The sequence below is a fragment of the Mytilus trossulus genome, chromosome 1 (genome assembly GCF_036588685.1).
Source record: "Mytilus trossulus isolate FHL-02 chromosome 1, PNRI_Mtr1.1.1.hap1, whole genome shotgun sequence".
Taxonomy (NCBI): Eukaryota; Metazoa; Mollusca; class Bivalvia; order Mytilida; family Mytilidae; genus Mytilus; species Mytilus trossulus.
This window is the reverse complement of record NC_086373.1, coordinates 60,613,315-60,632,897: the sequence shown is the minus strand read 5'-3', so window position 1 is coordinate 60,632,897 and position 19,583 is coordinate 60,613,315. Positions and strand designations below refer to the sequence as shown.

Below are 19,583 nucleotides of genomic sequence, written 5' to 3'. Positions count from 1 at the left end.
GTGCTAGCCACTGCCATGATGAAATATTAATTGAAACAAAGAAGAAACAGTCTGTATACAAATAATTGATTACAAAATATATATATTCTCATTCAAATAATATTAAACAGAAGAGTTGGGGAGCTGAGTTTCAAGTGATTATAAAGTGTTGTTCGATATAAACAAAGAAATCCATTCCCTCTTTTGAAGTTGGCATGTTGTATAATTTTAGGAACAATGTCTCATCATTTTGCTCATTCAGCACCAGAAAAAACAAAGATAGTGACAGCTATTGTTATTGGAGCAGGATGCAGGGGAAGTGGTTATGCTAGTTATGCTTTATGTGATCGGCACCCATTCAAGGTACAGTATTCAAAATGAATAATTTACAATTAAATCCAAAGAAACCATAAAACAAATAAATTAATGTATACATCATGTGTATTAATGAGTTTTCCCTGCTGATCCACAGGCACTTGTCTCAGAAAAAAACCACACTTTGTATAAAGGATTTTTTCTGAGACAAGTGCCTGTGTGCTGACCATTAAAGGTCAATCAGCATATACTTGGTTCTTACAGGAGGGTTGTAATGCCCAACAGTCTGTTTCGGCCATAGTTAGTGTCGAACTTGTTAAAATGTTACTGTGGTTGGTACATTGTACATACATGTACATCATGTACATAACTAAGAGATGGAACTATGAGTATTAAAATAAAGACAGAATAAACAACTTGAATTAAGAAGAGAGCTTTATAGAGGCTAACACACCATTCTTATCAGCAGGGTTAAAGTTTTCTCTTAGATCATCTCTTGCATCTTTTATTCTTATTAATGAGGAATGATAGGACCTTTATCGGGACTCCAGGATCGGGTGTTTTTAAGCTCTGTATTTCGGGATTGACCCTTTTGGGTTCAGGGAATTCCTTTTTTTGAATTTCGGGACCTCTTGACTTCATAATTTTAAGCCCAGGATTTCGGGATTTCATGTTTTAAAGTCCTGGATTTCGGGATCAGGACCCCTCCTATCCCCCCTCATTATTGAAAACTATTGGTTAAATAAAAAAACTTTTTTTTTCAATTTTGTTGGAACTCATGTATTTTAATCACATATCCATTCAGAAACAATTTGAAAAAATTTTATCTTATTAACCATGTTAACAATAATGCTCAATTACATTTTCAAAAACCTGAGTATTTGATAACTGAATTACTTCATGTACTTATTGCCTTTCAATGATGTAGAATTACCAATTTGACATGTTATTTTCCATATCTACTTTTCTAGGTGATAGGTGTGGCAGAACCAAGGGATGACTTTCGAAATAAATTTGTTGACAAATACAAAATTCCTACAGAAAATATATTCAAAGGTATACATTTAAAAAAGGTTGAAAAGATCATAGGCAAATTTTGTGATTTTTTATGTGGAAATTAGATTAGATGCGGACTTAGAGTACTTCAGAAAATAATGCCATCCTTGTGAAGAAAAGCAATTAAAGTTAACAGAGTTTTAAATATCTTTCATTTTTGAATTGCTTCACAAAAAAAGAAATGGTATATGAAGTGTAAGATATTTGTGGATATTAGAAATCTACCAAAAATCATTGGACAACATTTAGTTTATTAAAGGAGAAGGTTCACAAAGGGCTAATATTGTATTTGTTCTGTAGAGTATCAAAGTGATTTGGGGTCTATATATAGCTAACCTTCGGCCAAATATAATTTGTAATAAATTATATAGCAATTAAATAACCTCTACTAAAAGATATACATTGTACGTATTGTCAAAATTGAACCTACCTTGAACTATTTGTGTAATGTGGACATCCAAATTTAACAGCATCACATGATTATTGAACTTTCAGATGTGTTTCCCAATCTTTGAAAACTCCTGCTATTCCTTTACATGTACATGAATGTGGCTTATTATATGCATTGATATAGTGACATATGTATAACTAGCATCTTTAACTTATCATATTTTATTTAAATAAAATTGAGAATGGAAATGGGGTATGTGTCAAAGAGACAACAACCTGACCAAATAAAAAAACAACAGCAGAAGGTCACCAACAGGTCTTCAATGTAGCGAGAAATTCCCGCACCCGGAGGCGTCCTTCAGCTGGCCCCTAAACAAATATATACTAGTTCAGTGATAATGAAAGCCATACTAATTTCCAAATTGTACACAAGAAACTAAAATTAAAATAATACAAGACTAACAGAGGCTCCTGACTTGGGACAGGCGCAAAAATGCGGCAGGGTTAAACATGTTTGTGAGATCTCAACCCTCCCCCTATACCTCTAACCAATGTAGAAAGTAAATCTTTATTATTGATTTAAAAAATTTTATAAGTTTTTGTATTACAAATGAATGTTTATGAAAGTAATCTAAAGGAATGAATTGTTAAAAAAAATATTCATTAATTGTATCAGAAAATCAAAGTTTTCACTGCTAAAAATTGATGTTTTACATAAAGTTTGTTGTTAGTAATCAAATCATTTTCTTATTTGATATATATAAAACATGCTCTTATAAGAGGTAGTTTGTAAGATCTTAAGATGACAAGGGTATGGTCAACAACTGTGTCAAATCAGAGAATGAATAGAAAAAAAGATTTACTGATGCAGCATTCAACAGTTACGTGTACAGCAAAGACTGGTCAACCAGGTGTCCGTTTGAAGTGACCTGTCAGGGGTGTGTCCAGGATATTTGAAAGGGGCGGCTTAGAATAAAATATTTCGCGAAATGAAGCGAGACGAAAAAATTTTTGGACCTTTTTTTGGCTTAAAAACATAAAATAATAGAGAATTGCACTAATGTAACAGTTCCTGACTTGGAGCATGTATATTTTATAGTTAAAGTGTCAGGGTGTGACATTTTTTATGCCGAGTTCTCTCCATTAATTGTCTATGGTATATTAAAATGATTGGATGGATCTTAACAGCAGTAGACCAATAACGAGAAATTCCAAACCAAGGGTATAAGGAGTTACTTAACATTTCAATTCCTAGGCCAGGATTTTATGAACGAGAGGCGTGATTACGGTTGAGGGTCCATGGGGAAGCTCAGAAGCTCCTGAATTTCAACAATTTATCATCGAATTATGAAGTAATCCCTCTATTTTTTATTAAGTTCGAGTTTCGTTGAACGACACACATGATACAAGACAAATAAACACTGAAGAATAAAGTTCTTTCGTTCTGAGTATTGCTTTAATGTGGAAATATACATATTTCTAGTATACATGTACCTTGACGCAAAACCTAAAATGAACACAGAAAAATACTGACGGACTCTCATTTTCAATTACTAGAGTGGATTCATTAGAACCATTTTACGTGGATTTCTCATGGCGTAATCTAAGATATAAGACACCTTGATACGATTTTAAGGTCTTTTGACGGTTTTTTTTGGGACATCCACATCTTTGGCGAATTCTTTATCACATCAACAACAATGGATACTAATCGCATAGTCGAATACGCCGGACTCCGAGAAACAAAATTTTACGGTTGATGATGACCCATCAGATTGGGGAATCAGTATAAAAAGAAATCAAGAGTATGTGTTTAATAAATGAATATGATTAATTGCCATTATTCAATACAATACTAGCAGATTATAAAGATATTTTTTTTTTTTTTTTTTTTTTTTTTTTTTTTAAAGGTTCGCCCATTACGCCCTTACCTGAACCCGCCCCTGCCTGTCTTCCCCATACTGTAACCTTATTAGCTTGCATATTAAAGATATGGCTGAATTTCATTTAAAAGTAGAATGTACTTTATTTTTGTTTAAGACTGGAAAGATGCAGCCCAGAAAGAGAAGATTGCAGACTGTGTAATAGTATGTACTCAGGATAAACTTCATAAGGTACTTTCAATTCTTACTTCTTAGAAATTTGATATGTGAATATATGAAGTAGCTGCTATAATTGTACATCTGTCCCTCTTGCCAAATTAGAGAAAACATTTCAAACATTCAAAGGAATATATCTTCCCATGTGGAAAATGGTCACTACGGATATTTGCTATAGAATTTACTGCATATTGTTAGGCCTACATGTATGTTAGTGCATATGTAGAAAACTCTTTTTCAATCTTAAATTTAAAACCCCTTGGAATTCTGAAATAAAACTTGACATGATCATTAAACACTTGGAAAAGGTGTGTCCAACACTAGGGAAAACAACTACACTAAAGGTCAAGGTCAAAAACTTAATTGAACTTTACCACATCTGTGCATATGAAGAAAACTTAGTCCTAGAAGCTGAATGATGAAATATGGCATGAATGTTCATCACTAACTAAAGGTGTGCAAAGAAGAAAATCATACATAAAGATAGGGGGATGGTAATTATTTCAGCTTAAAAATCTGCAGCAATTTCACGTTAAATTAGTGTTGCCTTAAATGGGTGTAAACTAATATTTGAATAAAATAACACATAATTATCGGTTAATCCATTTGGGTCCCATTCTGATGGGGGCCCTAAGTATCCTCTAATAAAAATCCCTCTTTTCTACATATAGAGCATCAAAATAAACACTGCACATGTTTCTTTTACAGGATCCAGCAGTTGCATTTGCTAAACTGAAGTACCATATTTTGTTGGAAAAACCAATGGCAGTAAGTTACAACAATCAAATATAATGATATACAGAATGTATGGATAAATTTGAATATAAACAGGGATAAATTATTTAACAATTATTTCTTTTCAACTTTATCATTATTTATAGAAACAAATAAACTTTGTTATATGAAGAAATAACGCACAGAAGACACACTGAAATATTTTTTCTGTGGATTCACTCATGGATACCAAATTTGGTCTTCAAAGACCTCATGTGACACATCTTATTTGGTAGACTCAGACATCCTTTTAAAATTATTGTGTTGAAGGATGTACTGTCACCTATAGTTGCTAACCTTTCGCTTTTGATTTCTTATGGAAATTTGTCTCACTGTCAATCTTCGTATTTTATACAAATGTACTCTACTGGTACCCTCTGTGAATATTGGTATCTGATGAGCAATAGAAACTCCTTCATTCTTCAAATTTGTTAAAAAAGTATGATTAATATAAAATAGTATACTGTGGAATAGTTATCATTCTATGGATACCAATTTACATGGGTTTCATGGGTACAGGTGAACCACTAATTTAAATGCTCAAAGAATAACATATTTTAGATAGACATTGCAAAGAAAGATTGGCAATACCAGAAAATAAAATATCCACAAAATTGCAAGTTTTCAGCAATCCATAAAAATTGACAACTACGAAAATACTCAATATGATCAGTATTCTAATTTTTATTTCAGCCAACAGAAGAAGAATGCAGGGAAATAGTCAAAACATGTAAAAGTGAAGGTGTACTTTTACAAGTTTGTCATGTACTTAGATACAGTCCATGGGCCATGAAGATTAAAGAAATAATAGACAGTGGTAGGATAGGAGATGTTGTTAATATACAACATTTAGAACCTGTAAGTATACAAAGTGGTGGATCACATCTCCATTTAATAAGAATGGTTCAAATATCTGTACCACAGGAAATTATACTGTACCCGTTTTCACTGCAAAGCATTAAAATTGATATTATTGACATACTTTGATAGCATAGATAAATTTGTGAATGAAATTAATTTTAACAAAATTTTCCATTTTTTAACTTAATTATCTCCCTTTTTGAAAATTTTATAGCACATTCATTTCAAAATATACCAATGTATATAATTGAATTTTGTATAGAAAAAGAATGATATTTTTACAAGAAGATTTATCATATAACTAAAAAAGAAGTAAAAAAAGTGACTGAGTAAATTAAACCTAACATAAAGTAATCAAAGAAAGTCATTGACTAAATGAGTATTACTCTGCTTCATTGCTCATTGTAAACTGTTGACCTTTTCAGGTAGGACATTGGCATTTTGCACATTCCTATGTCAGAGGAAATTGGCATAAAGAATCAGACAGTTCTAGTTCTTTATTGGCTAAATGTTGTCATGACCTTGATCTTATTAATTATTGGATGGGATCTAAAAACAGATGTGAAAAGATTTCATCTTTTGGCAAGTTAAGCCATTTTTCAAAGGATAACAAGGTTTGTAAAGAAATTTAAGCATAATTTACAATTTTCAGGTTGGTCACTGGCATTTTGCTCATTCGTTTGTCAGAGGAAATTGGAGCAATGAAATGGAAAGTTCAAATTCCTTGCTGCAGAAATGTTGTCATGACCTTGACCTAATTAACTTTTGGATGGGAAAGAATACGTGTGAGAAAATTTCATCATTTGGTAATCTGAGTCATTTCTCACAAGAACATAAGGTCAGTTGTCCTGCATGGTTTCTTCTGACAAAATGTGCAAATCACATGGGAATATAAAAAAGAAGATGTGGTATTATTGCCAATGAGTCAACTATCAACAAAAGACCATAATGTCAGACACAAACATTAACAACTATAGATAACTGTATGGCCTTCAACAATGATCAAGGCCCATACCTCATAGTCAGCTATGAAATATCCCGATAAGACAATGTAAAACAATTCAAACGAGAAAACTAATGGCCTTTTTTATGTAAAAAAATGAACGAAAAACAAATAAGTAACACTTAAACAAACGACAACCACTGAATTACAGGCTCCTGACTTGGAAGTTGTTTTTTTTTCTTTATAGAATATATAAAATATATTTTTAACAATCAAGTCATGTTTTCTGCATCTTGCAATTATAAATGATCTTAAGTTTCAAGTGGCATGACAGATTTGTTTATATTTATCTGCATATACCTGCTCTTTTATCAGCAGTTAAGTGTTGACCTGTACCTGAGAATATAACCATTCTCCCAGCTTTTTGGCTTTTGTGGTTTGGAATTTTTCTAGGCAATAGTTAAAACAAAATGAATATTACCTATATATGATCACATATTATATTTATATTTGAAATGTTTTGAACACCTATGCAAACAATACCATATGAAATGAGTAAATAAAGCTTATACATTTATAGTATGAAGCTAGTATGTTAAGACATTATGAACTCAACACATGTTATACCATGCTGCATTAAATCTAAAAGTCATTGAAACTAGTTTCTAATTACAATGGTTAGAAAGTAATTGAACCAATAGGTGAGTATATATGGTTCATTATCCATTTTTAGATGGTGATAGTTCCTTGTCACCATCTTATGGTGTTTTATTGGTAAATTTTACAAAATGCGAACTTAATAAACAATCAACTCATAATCATGGAGCAGGTGGAAATAAGTGAGATGATAGACATGCAATAGAGACATGTTAATAGTTTTAATATAATTTCCATATGTTTCTATTGTATTTTTTAATACTTTGTCATATTAATTAACAGTTGATAATTGATTTGGCATATTAAATGTTATGTTTTAAAATCAATTAACACTAATTAACTTCCTATTTTGTTTACCCTTTCTTTCATCACATGTTTTCCCTTGAAAAAGTGCTGCGTGATTGCCAAAGTACTATCAGGAGGTCTTGTGGTCAAGGTTACAATCAATCTTTTGGCAAATTAAAGAATGGAAAGACAATATTTCAAAGAAGTAAATTTTTGATGATTTTGATATGATTAATGAATTTCTTTGAAAACAAAGTCGATGTTCTGACATAACATTAAATTTAACGTAGCAGAGGGGTCATAAAGTTTTTCACTCTGTCTATTTGCCCCAAAGTTGGTTTCTGTTCTTTAACTTTTTTGGCCTCAACCAAATGTTATGAAACTTATACACAATGCTTATAATTACAAACACAGATCAAGTTGAATTTTGGTGGTTTCACTATAATCTTTCTAGAGGTATGTCACTTTATATTTTGAAAAAATTGCTGAATTGTTTGTTTTTATTCTTTAACTTTAGTTTGCTACAACAAAATGTTATTAAACTTATACACAATGCTTATTACCACATAATGCAGATCATATTTGAAATTATGTTGTGTGACTTATACAGTTCTTGAGTCAAATACCTCTTTATAATCATAAAAATTGCTAAATTTTTCATTTTCATTCTCCTACTTTAGTTTGCCTCAGGGAAATGTTATGAAACTTACATACAATGCTTATTACCACATAATACAGATCTAGGTGGAAATTTGGTGGCATCACATTTACAGTTCTTCAGTTTATAAACATAAAAATTGCTGATTTTTTTGTTTCGGTTCTTTTATCTTTAGTTTGCCTCAACCAAATATTATGAAACTTGTACACAATGTTTAAAACCACAAAACACAGATCAAGCTTGAATTTTGGTTGTGTCAATTTGGCTGTTCTAGAGTTACATGTACGTCTGTTTACAAATTGGAAAATTGCTGAATTTTCTGGTTCTGTTCTTTAACTAAAGCAAGCCTCAACCAATCAAATGTTATGAGACTTATGTTTGTATACACAATACGGTACTTATTACCACAAATAGCAGATCGATTAAAAGTTTGGGTTGTATCACTTGTACTGTTCTTCAGTTATGTGACTTTATAATATATGCAATGGGGGCATCCATCTTTGTCCCATGGACAAATTCCACATTTATTTTTCTTTGTTTATTTATTTATTATCTGTAGTAAAATTGCTGAATTCATAAATTGGAAGTATTTCAAATTTAGTATCTTGAATTTCATACACTACTACAGACCAAACCATTAAAATACCATTAACAAAACAATAAATCTCATGAATCCATTAAAATCACGCATTGTCAGAAAAAAAATAGTTTTGTATAATTTTTGCATATAAATGTATCAATTTTATTTTAAATAATGTCATCTGTTTTCTGATGAAGCCAAAGGGAGCTGCATCTAGGTGTTTAGATTGTCCATCAGCCATAGAGCGTGTTTGTCCATATTCTGCTAAAAAAGTTTACCTTGAAAAAATAGCTTATGTGAGTATTATGTTTGGTGCTATCATACAGGTGCATTGTTGTATTGAATACTCAGTCTGGTAAAACAGGTTGAAAATTGTTTTGTAAAAGTTTTTTTCTTCTTATTTTATTAAGTGACAACTTCATAAACTTAATTTCAAAATAAAAAATTCAGTTAAACAGTTTGAAAATTTTAACGGTCACACAGGAGTTTGAACCTGAATCATCATATTGCTGGCAATTTTCACAAATAACACATATGAAAAAAGTAGTTTTTTTTCATGTTGTGCATTAATTTATGCATCCATAGGTTTGTTTATAAAACTTTACAAAATTGGTGAAATTGGTGAAATTATTAAAACCTTTTGATTTTAAACATATTCTGAATTTATAGCTGTACGTTTAATTAACATATTGATTGTGGATAGAAGTTAAAAAAGAATATTCCCATGGATGTGCATATATACAAAAATGGAAGCAGAGAATACCATTAATTTAATACATGTTAATAGTGATGGAATGCTGAAAATCTATTTTCAGGGACACAAAGGTTGGCCTTTGTCCATTTTGCATTCATCTCCAGATATAGAAAATATAACAGAACAATTGAAGACTGGACCTTATGGGAAATGTGTTTATGACTGTGATAATGATGTTATGTCCAATCAAGTGGTTAACATGCAATTTAAAAATGGTGCTACGGCAAATATGACAATGATTGCATTTACAGAAGCTACATGTGACAGAAAAGTTACTGTTTTTGGAACTAAGGTGAATATATAATTCCTATGAAAATATGGAAGTTTAAAATAGATTACAGCCAGAGGTCACCTTCGCTTGGTTAATATACTAGATTTTTACTGATTACACAGATTTTTAACAGATATATACTGTAAATTCAGAAATTAATGCGAGGTTTTTATTATTGCGAAAAATGCGACTGAGTTGTAAACGCAATAATTTAAATTCGCATTTTGAAATATTTGATATGAATTTAACAGGATTTTTCTCAAAATCGTAAAAATTAAAATCGCATTTAAGTCTAAAATGTGAAAATCGCATTTAAGTCTAAAATGACAAAATCGCAATAATAAATGCACGCAATAATTTCTGAATTTACAGTACACAAAATTTTGTTTTTATATTCATAAAAATGTAATATATAAATATAAGGAAGAATTTAAATTTGTATTGTACAAGTATATTCAAAGAATAATTATAAGATTACTATTCACTTTGTTTGTCAAATGGTTAGAAATATACTGCAATATATTGTGAGGTGAATTCATTATCATCCTTAGAAAAAAAGAAAAGAAAAAAAAAGATAGTTTTATGTAAAATGATTATATGATTTGCCTACCTGACAAACTTTTGAATGCTACTTATTTGTTAAATGTCTTTACTTGGTTGACATTTTAGTGACCATGTTGCTTGAACTAATTATGTTGCATATGTAAAAGTTATATATTTGTACATGAATGGAATCCTGGGGTTTCACGAAAGGTAAAATTATTATAGCTGAGAAGCAATCAATACAAATTTTCAAGATATTGGTTTGATAGAGCAGGGGTTTAACCCCACAACCTGCTTGCATCTCAGGTTAAAAAGCTTGCTATTTCGAAAAAGATTAGCTATATTTGTAATTCATGTGATATTATTTGCCTTGTAAAATCCATTGGAAGTACTTTCTTTGGTATATGATATACATTTATGATGGTCTCACGGTAGGGTTTTAACCTGAGATGCAAGCAGGTTGTGGGGTTAAACCCCTGCTCTATCAAACCAATATCTTGAAAATTTGTATTGATTGCTTCTCAGCTATTATAATTTTACCTTTTGTGAAACCCCAGGATTCCATTCATGTACAAATATATAACGTTTACATATGCAACATAATTAGTTCAAGCAATATGGTCACTAAAATGTAAACTAAGTAAAGACATTTAACAAATGTAGCATTCAAAAGTTTGTAAGGTAGGCAAATCATATAATCATTTTACATAAAACTATCTTTTTTTTCTTTTTTCTTTTCTAAGGATGTTTCTTTTTCGAAATAGCAAGCTTTTAAAAGACTGTTATTAATTGATAATGTAAAAATAAAGACACTTTAAAAGCAGAAGAAGGATCTAAGGGCTTGTTTTTGAGATGTAAGGCATTGAAAAGTTTGGAGGAAATAAGTCTCTCTAGTTTTTTTTTGTAAACTTAACATTGGTGCCTTTTTTCTTTCAATAGCAATGGAAAAAAAACCCATGGATTTTATAAGATTTTTAAAGATAACATTACAAACCATATGTAATAAAATTATGAAAAGAAATGTAGGGGTTTAAGTAGTAAAATAAATTAAATGGTACTACATGGATAAAATCAGAAGATTCCCAAATTCCGGCAAAAATTCAAAAATAAGAGGAGCGAACTTCCTTAACATATGTAAATTCTTTATTGCACTCTTTGCTGTTTCATCAAAATACTTAATATACAGAATTTCACCAAGTATCACTGCTACATACACTATTATTACTGAATATCAAAGGAGAATATACAGTAAAACTTATTTCATTTCATATTAAATTTGTTGTGTTATAAATCCTATTGACTTTGAATTTATAATAAAAAATCACAACCATGGTAAAACTAAATGATAAACAGATGAAATGCTTAAACTGAAATTCATTTGTATTTACAGGGAGAATTACAATGCCACGGAGCAGGGCACTCACTTGTTTTATATGATTTTACTAGGGGAGATCATGGTAGGTAACTTCTACAGTCAAATTACTCAAGCATTTTCAAATTCAGAGGAAATAAGATCTGGTATTTTCTTAAAAGAGGAACGAAAGATACCAAAGTTACTGTCAAACTCATAAATCTAAAACAAACTGACAACGCCATAGCTAAAAAGGAAAAAGACAAACAATAGTACACATGACACAACATAGAAAACTAAAGAATAAACAACACAAATCCCTTAAAGCTTAAAGATCACTATCAGCTTTTTAAAAGAGAATATAAAAAGTGTTTACCCTTACATTATTCCAAAACAGTCATAACCTTTCAACTTTTGTTAAGGTAACACAATACCAAATGACGTTACGCCACGAGTTATCGTTCCTGACGTTATCGAATAACGTTCACACATGATGTATGTATACAAGCCAATGTAGCAGGTTCTGCAATCACAAGGTGATTTTAAATTAAAAAACAAAATTTTGGTAACTATGTGACATTTTAACGGAAACTTTTTCTAGATGCAGAGTGCCGAGAGTTTTGATGCAATATGGAACGGTTAACTTATTTGACATAGAATGCTTTATCGTTGTCCCACAATTCTTCTGCTCACTGTTAACCTTTAAAAATGTATTACTTTACTTTTAAATATCCGGCTGTGTCTTTAATATTTAAGCATCTGCACGATTTATCTATATATGTTCTTATGCATAAAAGATTGAGTTTTGTCACTTAATTTTATTCTTGGTTTATATTTGCAATACATACTTATTCATGATGCACGCCGTATCCCCATGAAATTTTCGTAGAAATCTAATCTATAGAAACTTAGGATGATGCGTAATAAAACAGGAATTGTACAACTATTAATTCGTGTTAAAATGGTCTTTAAAAAAAACGCTGGAGCAAAATGGGAAAAGGTTATCTGGATGAGAATTTGAAAGAAATTAGGCGAAAAAGAATAATACATTGTACAATCAGACTTTGAAACTCATAAAGAAAAGAGTTTGTTAGTATGGAATGTAAAAGAGTGGTTTAACTTTGTTATTTTGCCGAACTTTGTTATTTTGCCAAAAAACATTCCCTGTGTTCCAAGTGTAAACAGTCTCTGAAATTCATTGGTCTGTAGAGAGTGAATCCGATATAGTTTCTGAAACATTTATAAAATAAAGTACTAGTTTTGTAATTTTGTAAACCAAATCTACACGGGACAGACAGCACATTCAGAATGAGGTCTGAGGAAGTTAACGTGGACTGAGAAATACATGAGAACTTGATTCGGCAAAAATAAAATTTAAAACAATTCAGGTCCAGTTAAAGTCTGATTAAAGACAGCCCCATGTATCCACTTGCGTCTATAAACGCAAGTTGATAGTCAGGACTGGCTCTTGTCAAACTGGTTCCGTTACAATTTTTTTCTCTCGAAATTTACAAGCAAACAACTGACTAACTTTTTATTCAAACGACAGAAAGAGACTTGTTTTGTAGTGAGAACAAATACATTTTTATATTTCTGACAATTACATAATTTTTATATATTTTTTTTATTCTACGAATTACACCACAAGGGTGACTAGGGAATAGAACTAATCACTTGGTCTTCTTCGGACCGGCAGTAAACTGCTTCGAAAGTGAGAAGTCTATCTGACTGTGCGGGATGTATCAAGTTTGCAGCCACATCCGGTCAGAATGGGGACATTAAATCCGATGCCTCGAAAAAAAAGAGAGTGTTATGCTCTTTAAAAATCAAAAACCTTTGCAACAACTATTTAAGGGGTCGGTAGGTGGCCTGTTGCAAGATAAAATTTCTGTCCCTATCCAATATACCCTCATTTTCCAGTGTCATTCCAAATTTACTCTACCATAATCCCGGAACGCCTCTATTACATAACCTACCAATTGTGAACTTTATAAAAATTTGAAGGTATTTTTCATGATTTTAATCAAATTTTAGAATTAAGATCTTTTATCTTTCTGGTGATTTATTCATGAACTATTATCATAAGATTCACGTTGAACCAACCAGTTCAAGCAAATTTCAAGTATATATAAAAAAAAAAAGAAGATGTGGTATGACTGCCAATGAGACAACACTCCACAAGAGACCTAAATGACACAGAAATTAACAACTATAGTTCACCATACGGCCTTTAATAAAAAGAAAAGCCTATACCGCATAGTCAGCTATAACAGGCTACGAAATGACAATGTAAAACAATTTAAACGAGAAAACTAACGGCCTTATTTATATAAAACAATGAACGAAAAACAAACATGTAACACAGTAACAAACAACAACCACTGAATTACAATATGCTCGTTTGGTGTGAAAATTAGACAAAATTAATGTTAATTCATTTGAGCGAAATTTCCATGTGCAGGACGAAATATTTCATATTGCATTACTAGGAAATTTACTACACCCGACAGAGGAAATGAAAATAAAATAAAAAACCATTCAGATTCCGACACATATTTTGGTTTCCATTTCTCTGAGTAGGAATAACGTTACATTCTGTATTCAATAACGTCACACGTTTTCGGCCAAATTTTATGGGTATCAGTCAACTTTGAAGCCATTTATCTCAAAAACAAGGATGGTGACATATAAGTTTCTATACGTGTATGGATTCAGAATGCAATCCTGGATATTATGTTAGTTTTTTGTTTTTCTCCGTACATAAGAACATAGCCATTCATTGGAAAATCTAAATAAGCAAGCCGAAAAATAGGCATTTCCCCTTTATACCTAAGTAAATCTGTCGTCAAAATTGACGTCTTCTTATGAAAATACCAAGAAAACAAAAATGGTGACCCCCATGTTTTATTACATATTCCGATGTAACTTGATTCAAAGAACACGTGTGCCAAAAAGTTTTGAAAACAGGAGATATGCCATTCGGTATCGTGTTACCTTAATTGATAGTTGAAGAAAAAATGGTGTTTGGTATAAAGATCAAACAGTATACAAAATCTTTTATTAAGTGCTGTTTGACCATTTAAATTGTATCAATCTTGGGTAGATAGATAATCTTAATCAAATAAGATTATCTATCTACAACACTCAGCTATTTTATTTTTTTGATAATTCATAACACATTGTACTTTCTATACATACCTGTCCTCTCCATCCCAGGTGGGACATCAAGTCAATTATGATACCTTATACTTATTTATATAATTATTATATGTATTTCAGATAGAATTGATACAACAGCAAAAATGATGAAGGGTTTATCAGGACATGGTGGTGCTGATTTTTACTGCATGGACAGTTTTGTTGAAGCTGTTGTTGTAAGTATACATGCAGTATAATTTAGGCCAGCATTTATTGAGCCCTTATATACAGTTTACTTTTGTGTTTTAGGTTTAGTTGGTATTAAGTTTTACCTTGGTCTTTCTGTCCCTCCATCCCTAAATAGGATTCAATTCTCTTACTTTAGTTTGACTCAATCAATTTGAAATGTTTTTAAACTTAAACACAAAGCTTATATTTCCACAAAAGTCTGATCTAGTACAAATTTGGTTTTTGTAACTTCTTGAGTTATGTGCCTTTATAATTTTGTATGAATGCAGGGGCATCATCAGTGTCTCAAGAACACGTTTTTCACTTATTTACATAATGTTGTGTTATATAAAGCCTTTCATCTATATAAAAACTATGGATAAAAAAGACTGTGGGATATATATTAACTGAGACAGCAACCCATTACCACAAAACAAAAGACAATTAAAGGTAAGGATACCCCCTTGAACAATACAGGTGTCAATACCATTAATAAATATTTGGCTCCTAATTTTGAATTAATTTGTATGGCCCTGCAACAAAGTTGTCAGTGACATATAGTTTTACCCTTGTCCAAATTTCTGTAACTCCATCATTCCGTCATTCCGCAACAAACCATTATACAGTTTTTTTTTCTGAACTCTTTATATGTTGGACTGATTTTTGGTATGTGAGTTTGTTTAATAAGATGAGTGACAGATCAAGTTTGAACTTTGTTCTGCTTCATTTGTTTTTGTCGAAATTACAGGCTTTGGACTTTGATAAATTGTTGAAAATCACAGTTATAAAGACTTTTTTCTAAACGCTTTCACATATTTGACTGATTTTTGAAATGTGAGTTAACCATGATGAGTTACAGATTAAATTTGAGTTTCTTTCCACTTCACTAATTTTTGTAGAGATTACGGGCTTTGGACTTTGATATATTGTTGAAAATCTCGGTTATATGTTTTTTTTTAATGCCTTAAGATTTTGAGCAGATTAAGTATATGTGAGATTACAATCTTGTTTGTGTCCACATGTGTTGTTGAAATTGCAGATTTTACAAATTTTTGGAATGGGGCCATTCGTGTCGTTTTGACACATCTAGTTAATAGATACATGTACTATTAAAGATTTGCCATCACTGCGACTTCACTCCCTTTTGACAAAGATAAAGTTTGAAGTAGGAAAACAACTGACAACATCATGACTTTTAAAATGGCTGAGATAAACTATATGTGTCTAAGTGATTTCTTTTTTTACAGCAAAATGATCCAGAAAAAATCCGGACGGGACCAGATGAGACTTTATACAGCCATATGTTGGTGTTTGCTGCTGAAAAAGCTAGAAAAGAAAACAAAGTAGTATCCATGTCCCAAGATGGAACATTTACTTGATGTCTCTATGTTATAACTTTTCATTTAAAAATACACATCAAATACACCATATAATCATATCAAATCAATTGCCACAATTGTGATTTTCATCAACTTGCAGTTATGAACTTTATTGAGTTTCACTCATTTGTTTTATTTTTGAAGAAGTGTATGTACATGTACAATTTATATATGAATGATATGATTTTTTTCATACAATCTGAATCATTTTACTTTAAAACTACTAATTAAAACAAACAGCACTAGACTTAGCCTGTTGTTCAGGGTCAATTATTTGTAAGTGTGATTAAGAAGCGTTTTTTTTTTTTTAATTTCTCATTTTTATATAGATTAGACCATTGTTTTCATTTTTGAATTGTTTTACACTGGGTTTTTTGGAGCCCTTTATAGCTTGCTTTTTATTGTGAGCTAAGGCTCTGTGTTGAATACTGAACTTTGTTCTATAATTGTTAACTTTTATACATTGTGACTAGAATGGAGAGTTGTCTCATTGGCACTCATACCACATATATTCACTAATATTTATTAATTTGACAAACTGATAACGGAAAAGCTCAAGCTTGTTTATAAAAATAATTCTTTCATTACAAGATACATTTGTACTTATTTAGAGGTGTTTTTTTATGTCCCACCTAGGATAGTAGAGGGGCATTATGTGTTCTTTCTGGTTTGTGCGTCCGTTTGTTCTTTCGTCCATCTGTCTGTCTGTCCTTCCATCCATCTGTCCTTCCATCCGTTTGTCCCCCTTCAGGTTAAAGTTTTTGGTCAAGGTAGTTTTTGATGAAGTTGAAGTCCAATCAACTTGAAACCCTGTACACATATGCCCTATGATATGATCTTTCTAATTTAAATGCCAAATTAGTTTTTGACCCCAATTTCACGGTTCACTGAACATAGAAAATGATAGTGCAAATTTCAGGTTAAAATTTTTGGTCAAGGTAGTTTTTGATGTTTTTTCAATCAACTTGAAACTTAGTATACATGTTCCCTGTGATATGTTCTGCCTAATTTAAATGCCAAATTAGAGTTTTAACCTCAATTTTATGGTCCAGTAAACACAGAAAATGATAGTGCGAGTGGGGCATCTGTGTAATACATTGTTTTAAAATTCAAGGTCTACCTTTATATTATTTAAATTTTTTATCATTTGACATGAAAAAAATTAAAAGTTTTAACAAATATATTTAACTTAAAAACTCTTCTTAATTTTCTTTGTTGAGGGAATTATTTATAGATATAAAAACACTGGCTAGTAGCCATTTAGTACAGACTTGCTATATCAGGTCTGTTTCAGGCCATCAATAAACCATAGAAAATTTGGTAAATAATGCAAAATGTTATCATTTTGTTACAGGTTAATCTTCTTTAAAAGTTTCTGTTGTGATATTTTTACTTTAAATGTTTTTGATATATATATATTTATTTCAAACATTGACCTAGCATTAGCCAATATGTCCAAGTAAATAGCATGTAATCTTTAGTTTTGCAAATTAAATATGATGGGATTTTACAACTGAGTACATTAATTGGCTGTAATTTCAGTTTGTAAAAAGTGAATTGACCTTTTTTACTGAAGTTTGTGAAAAATTGACACATTTATAAGGATTATAAAAATAAGAATTACTAAATTTGTCATTGCAAGCATTAGCGGATGTCACCCTTCTCCCATTGCCACTAAGTGGCAGCCATTTCAAAAATTGTTTAATAGTGAATGCACATACGTGTATGGCTATACATCTTTCTGTAAATTTTCAGTACAGCTAGTTAGATAATATTTTAGAAATTGACATTTTTGCCGTTTCCATGGCAATGGCAGCCATTTTGAAAATTTCAAAGTCAAAATATAAGGTTATTATTGCTTTTTACTAAAAATGCTCTGAGAATAGAAAAAAAGAGGGTCACTGTCCTTTGTTTTGAATACATTCCAACATAAAATTGATCATATGAGTTATCTCCCCTATGAAGCAAATTAGCTGTCCTATTTGCAAAAAATTGTGATCCAAGATGGTGAAATACTACTTTTTAGATTGTCATTTACAATAATTTGACCTCATTTATAATAAGGAAAATTATTACGCTGAATAATTTATAGCACTTGGAAATTATTTACTATAAAAGAATATTGAAAATTGTAGTCTGAGATATGTAACATTATAACATTTATTTTGTTTTGTTTTGTTATAAATAATGTTGCAAGTTGTTAATTGTTAATTTGTTGATATTTTAAAAAATAATCATTTATTTAAATATTAATTTATTTGTTATCTTGTTATAGTGCAACATTTAATACATATGAATTTTTAAATAAAATCTATTATGGCTATCATTCTTTGAGATCATGCAGTTAATGACAAATTTGAGGCTCAATGACATTGTTTTGATGCCCTCCAATGATTTTGTTTGCCTTTAATTACTGGAGAATAATTTTTTTTCCCCTGGAAAAGAATCCCAATTTGAAATAAAAAGGCTTAAATTATTCCCAAAAAGACAACTTTTTTTCCCAAACAGTGCAGTCTCAGTAGTAATTGTGCATAAATACAAAAGAAAAAAAACTCATTTAAACATTTTTTATACCTAAAATGACTATGTGCAGATTTAATGGTCTAATTATGTATCATCACTGACAATAAGGAGTCTTATTTCAAACGAGGGTTTACCTCTAGAAAGGGGGTCTGCAAATTGAAGATCAAGTCAAATTCATGGTTTATTATAAATTTCCCAATTTGATAACTAGAGGCTCTAAAGAGCCTGTGTTGCTCACCTTGGTCAATGTGAATATTAAACAAAGGACGCAGATGGATTCATGACAAAATTGTGTTTTGGTGATGGTGATGTGTTTGTACATCTTACTCTACTGAACATTCTTGCTGCTTACAATTATCTCTATCAATAATGAACTTGCCCCAGTAGTTTCAGTGGAAAATGATGGTAAAAATTTACAAATTTTATGAAAATTGTTAAAAATTGACTATAAAGGACAATAACTCCTTATGGGGTGTCAATTGACCATTTTGGTCATGTTGACTTATTTTTAGGTCTTACTTTGCTGTACATTATTGCTGTTTACAGTTTAACTCTATCTGTAATAATATTCAAGATAATAACCAAAAACAGCAAAATTTTCTTAAAATTAACAATTCAAGGGAAGCAACCAACAACAGGTTGTCCGATTCATCTGAAAATTTCAGGGCAGATAGATCAATTTTACCAGAGTCAGATTTGCTCTAAATGCTTTGTTTTTTGAGTTATAAGCCAAAAAATGCATTGTACCCCTATGTTCTATTTTTATCCATGGCGGCCATCTTGGTTAGTTGGCTGTGTC

The 19,583-nt window shown here is 30.9% G+C and overlaps 1 protein-coding gene across 2 annotated transcripts; it reads left to right on the top strand.

Moving 5' to 3' along the window:
- Window positions 1–134: 134 nt before the first annotated feature.
- LOC134680940 (putative oxidoreductase YteT) lies at window positions 135–16,508 on the top strand. Of its 2 annotated transcripts, none has more exons than XM_063540263.1 (11): window positions 135–342; window positions 1,266–1,350; window positions 3,781–3,854; window positions 4,548–4,607; window positions 5,307–5,471; window positions 6,127–6,312; window positions 8,795–8,893; window positions 9,413–9,643; window positions 11,556–11,622; window positions 14,796–14,890; window positions 16,130–16,508. In XM_063540263.1, the coding sequence occupies exons 1-11, from the start codon at window positions 217–219 to the stop codon at window positions 16,259–16,261; spliced, it is 1,320 nt and encodes a 439-aa protein (XP_063396333.1). In that variant the 5' UTR covers window positions 135–216; the 3' UTR covers window positions 16,262–16,508. The 2 variants fall into 2 exon arrangements, with proteins under 2 accessions (XP_063396333.1, XP_063396328.1); XM_063540258.1 differs by lacking the exon at window positions 6,127–6,312 and adding an exon at window positions 5,900–6,088 and having other exon boundaries at window positions 138–342.
- Window positions 16,509–19,583: the final 3,075 nt, after the last annotated feature.

Excerpts from the sequence above, each read along its gene's own strand:
- LOC134680940 (XM_063540258.1), top strand. The coding sequence starts at position 217 with ATGTCTCATCATTTTGCTCATTCAGCACCAGAAAAAACAAAGATAGTG. Across the intron at positions 343-1,265 it reads GTGATCGGCACCCATTCAAG|GTGATAGGTGTGGCAGAACC; the intron begins GTACAGTATTCA and ends CTACTTTTCTAG. Across the intron at positions 14,891-16,129 it reads GTTTTGTTGAAGCTGTTGTT|CAAAATGATCCAGAAAAAAT; the intron begins GTAAGTATACAT and ends CTTTTTTTACAG.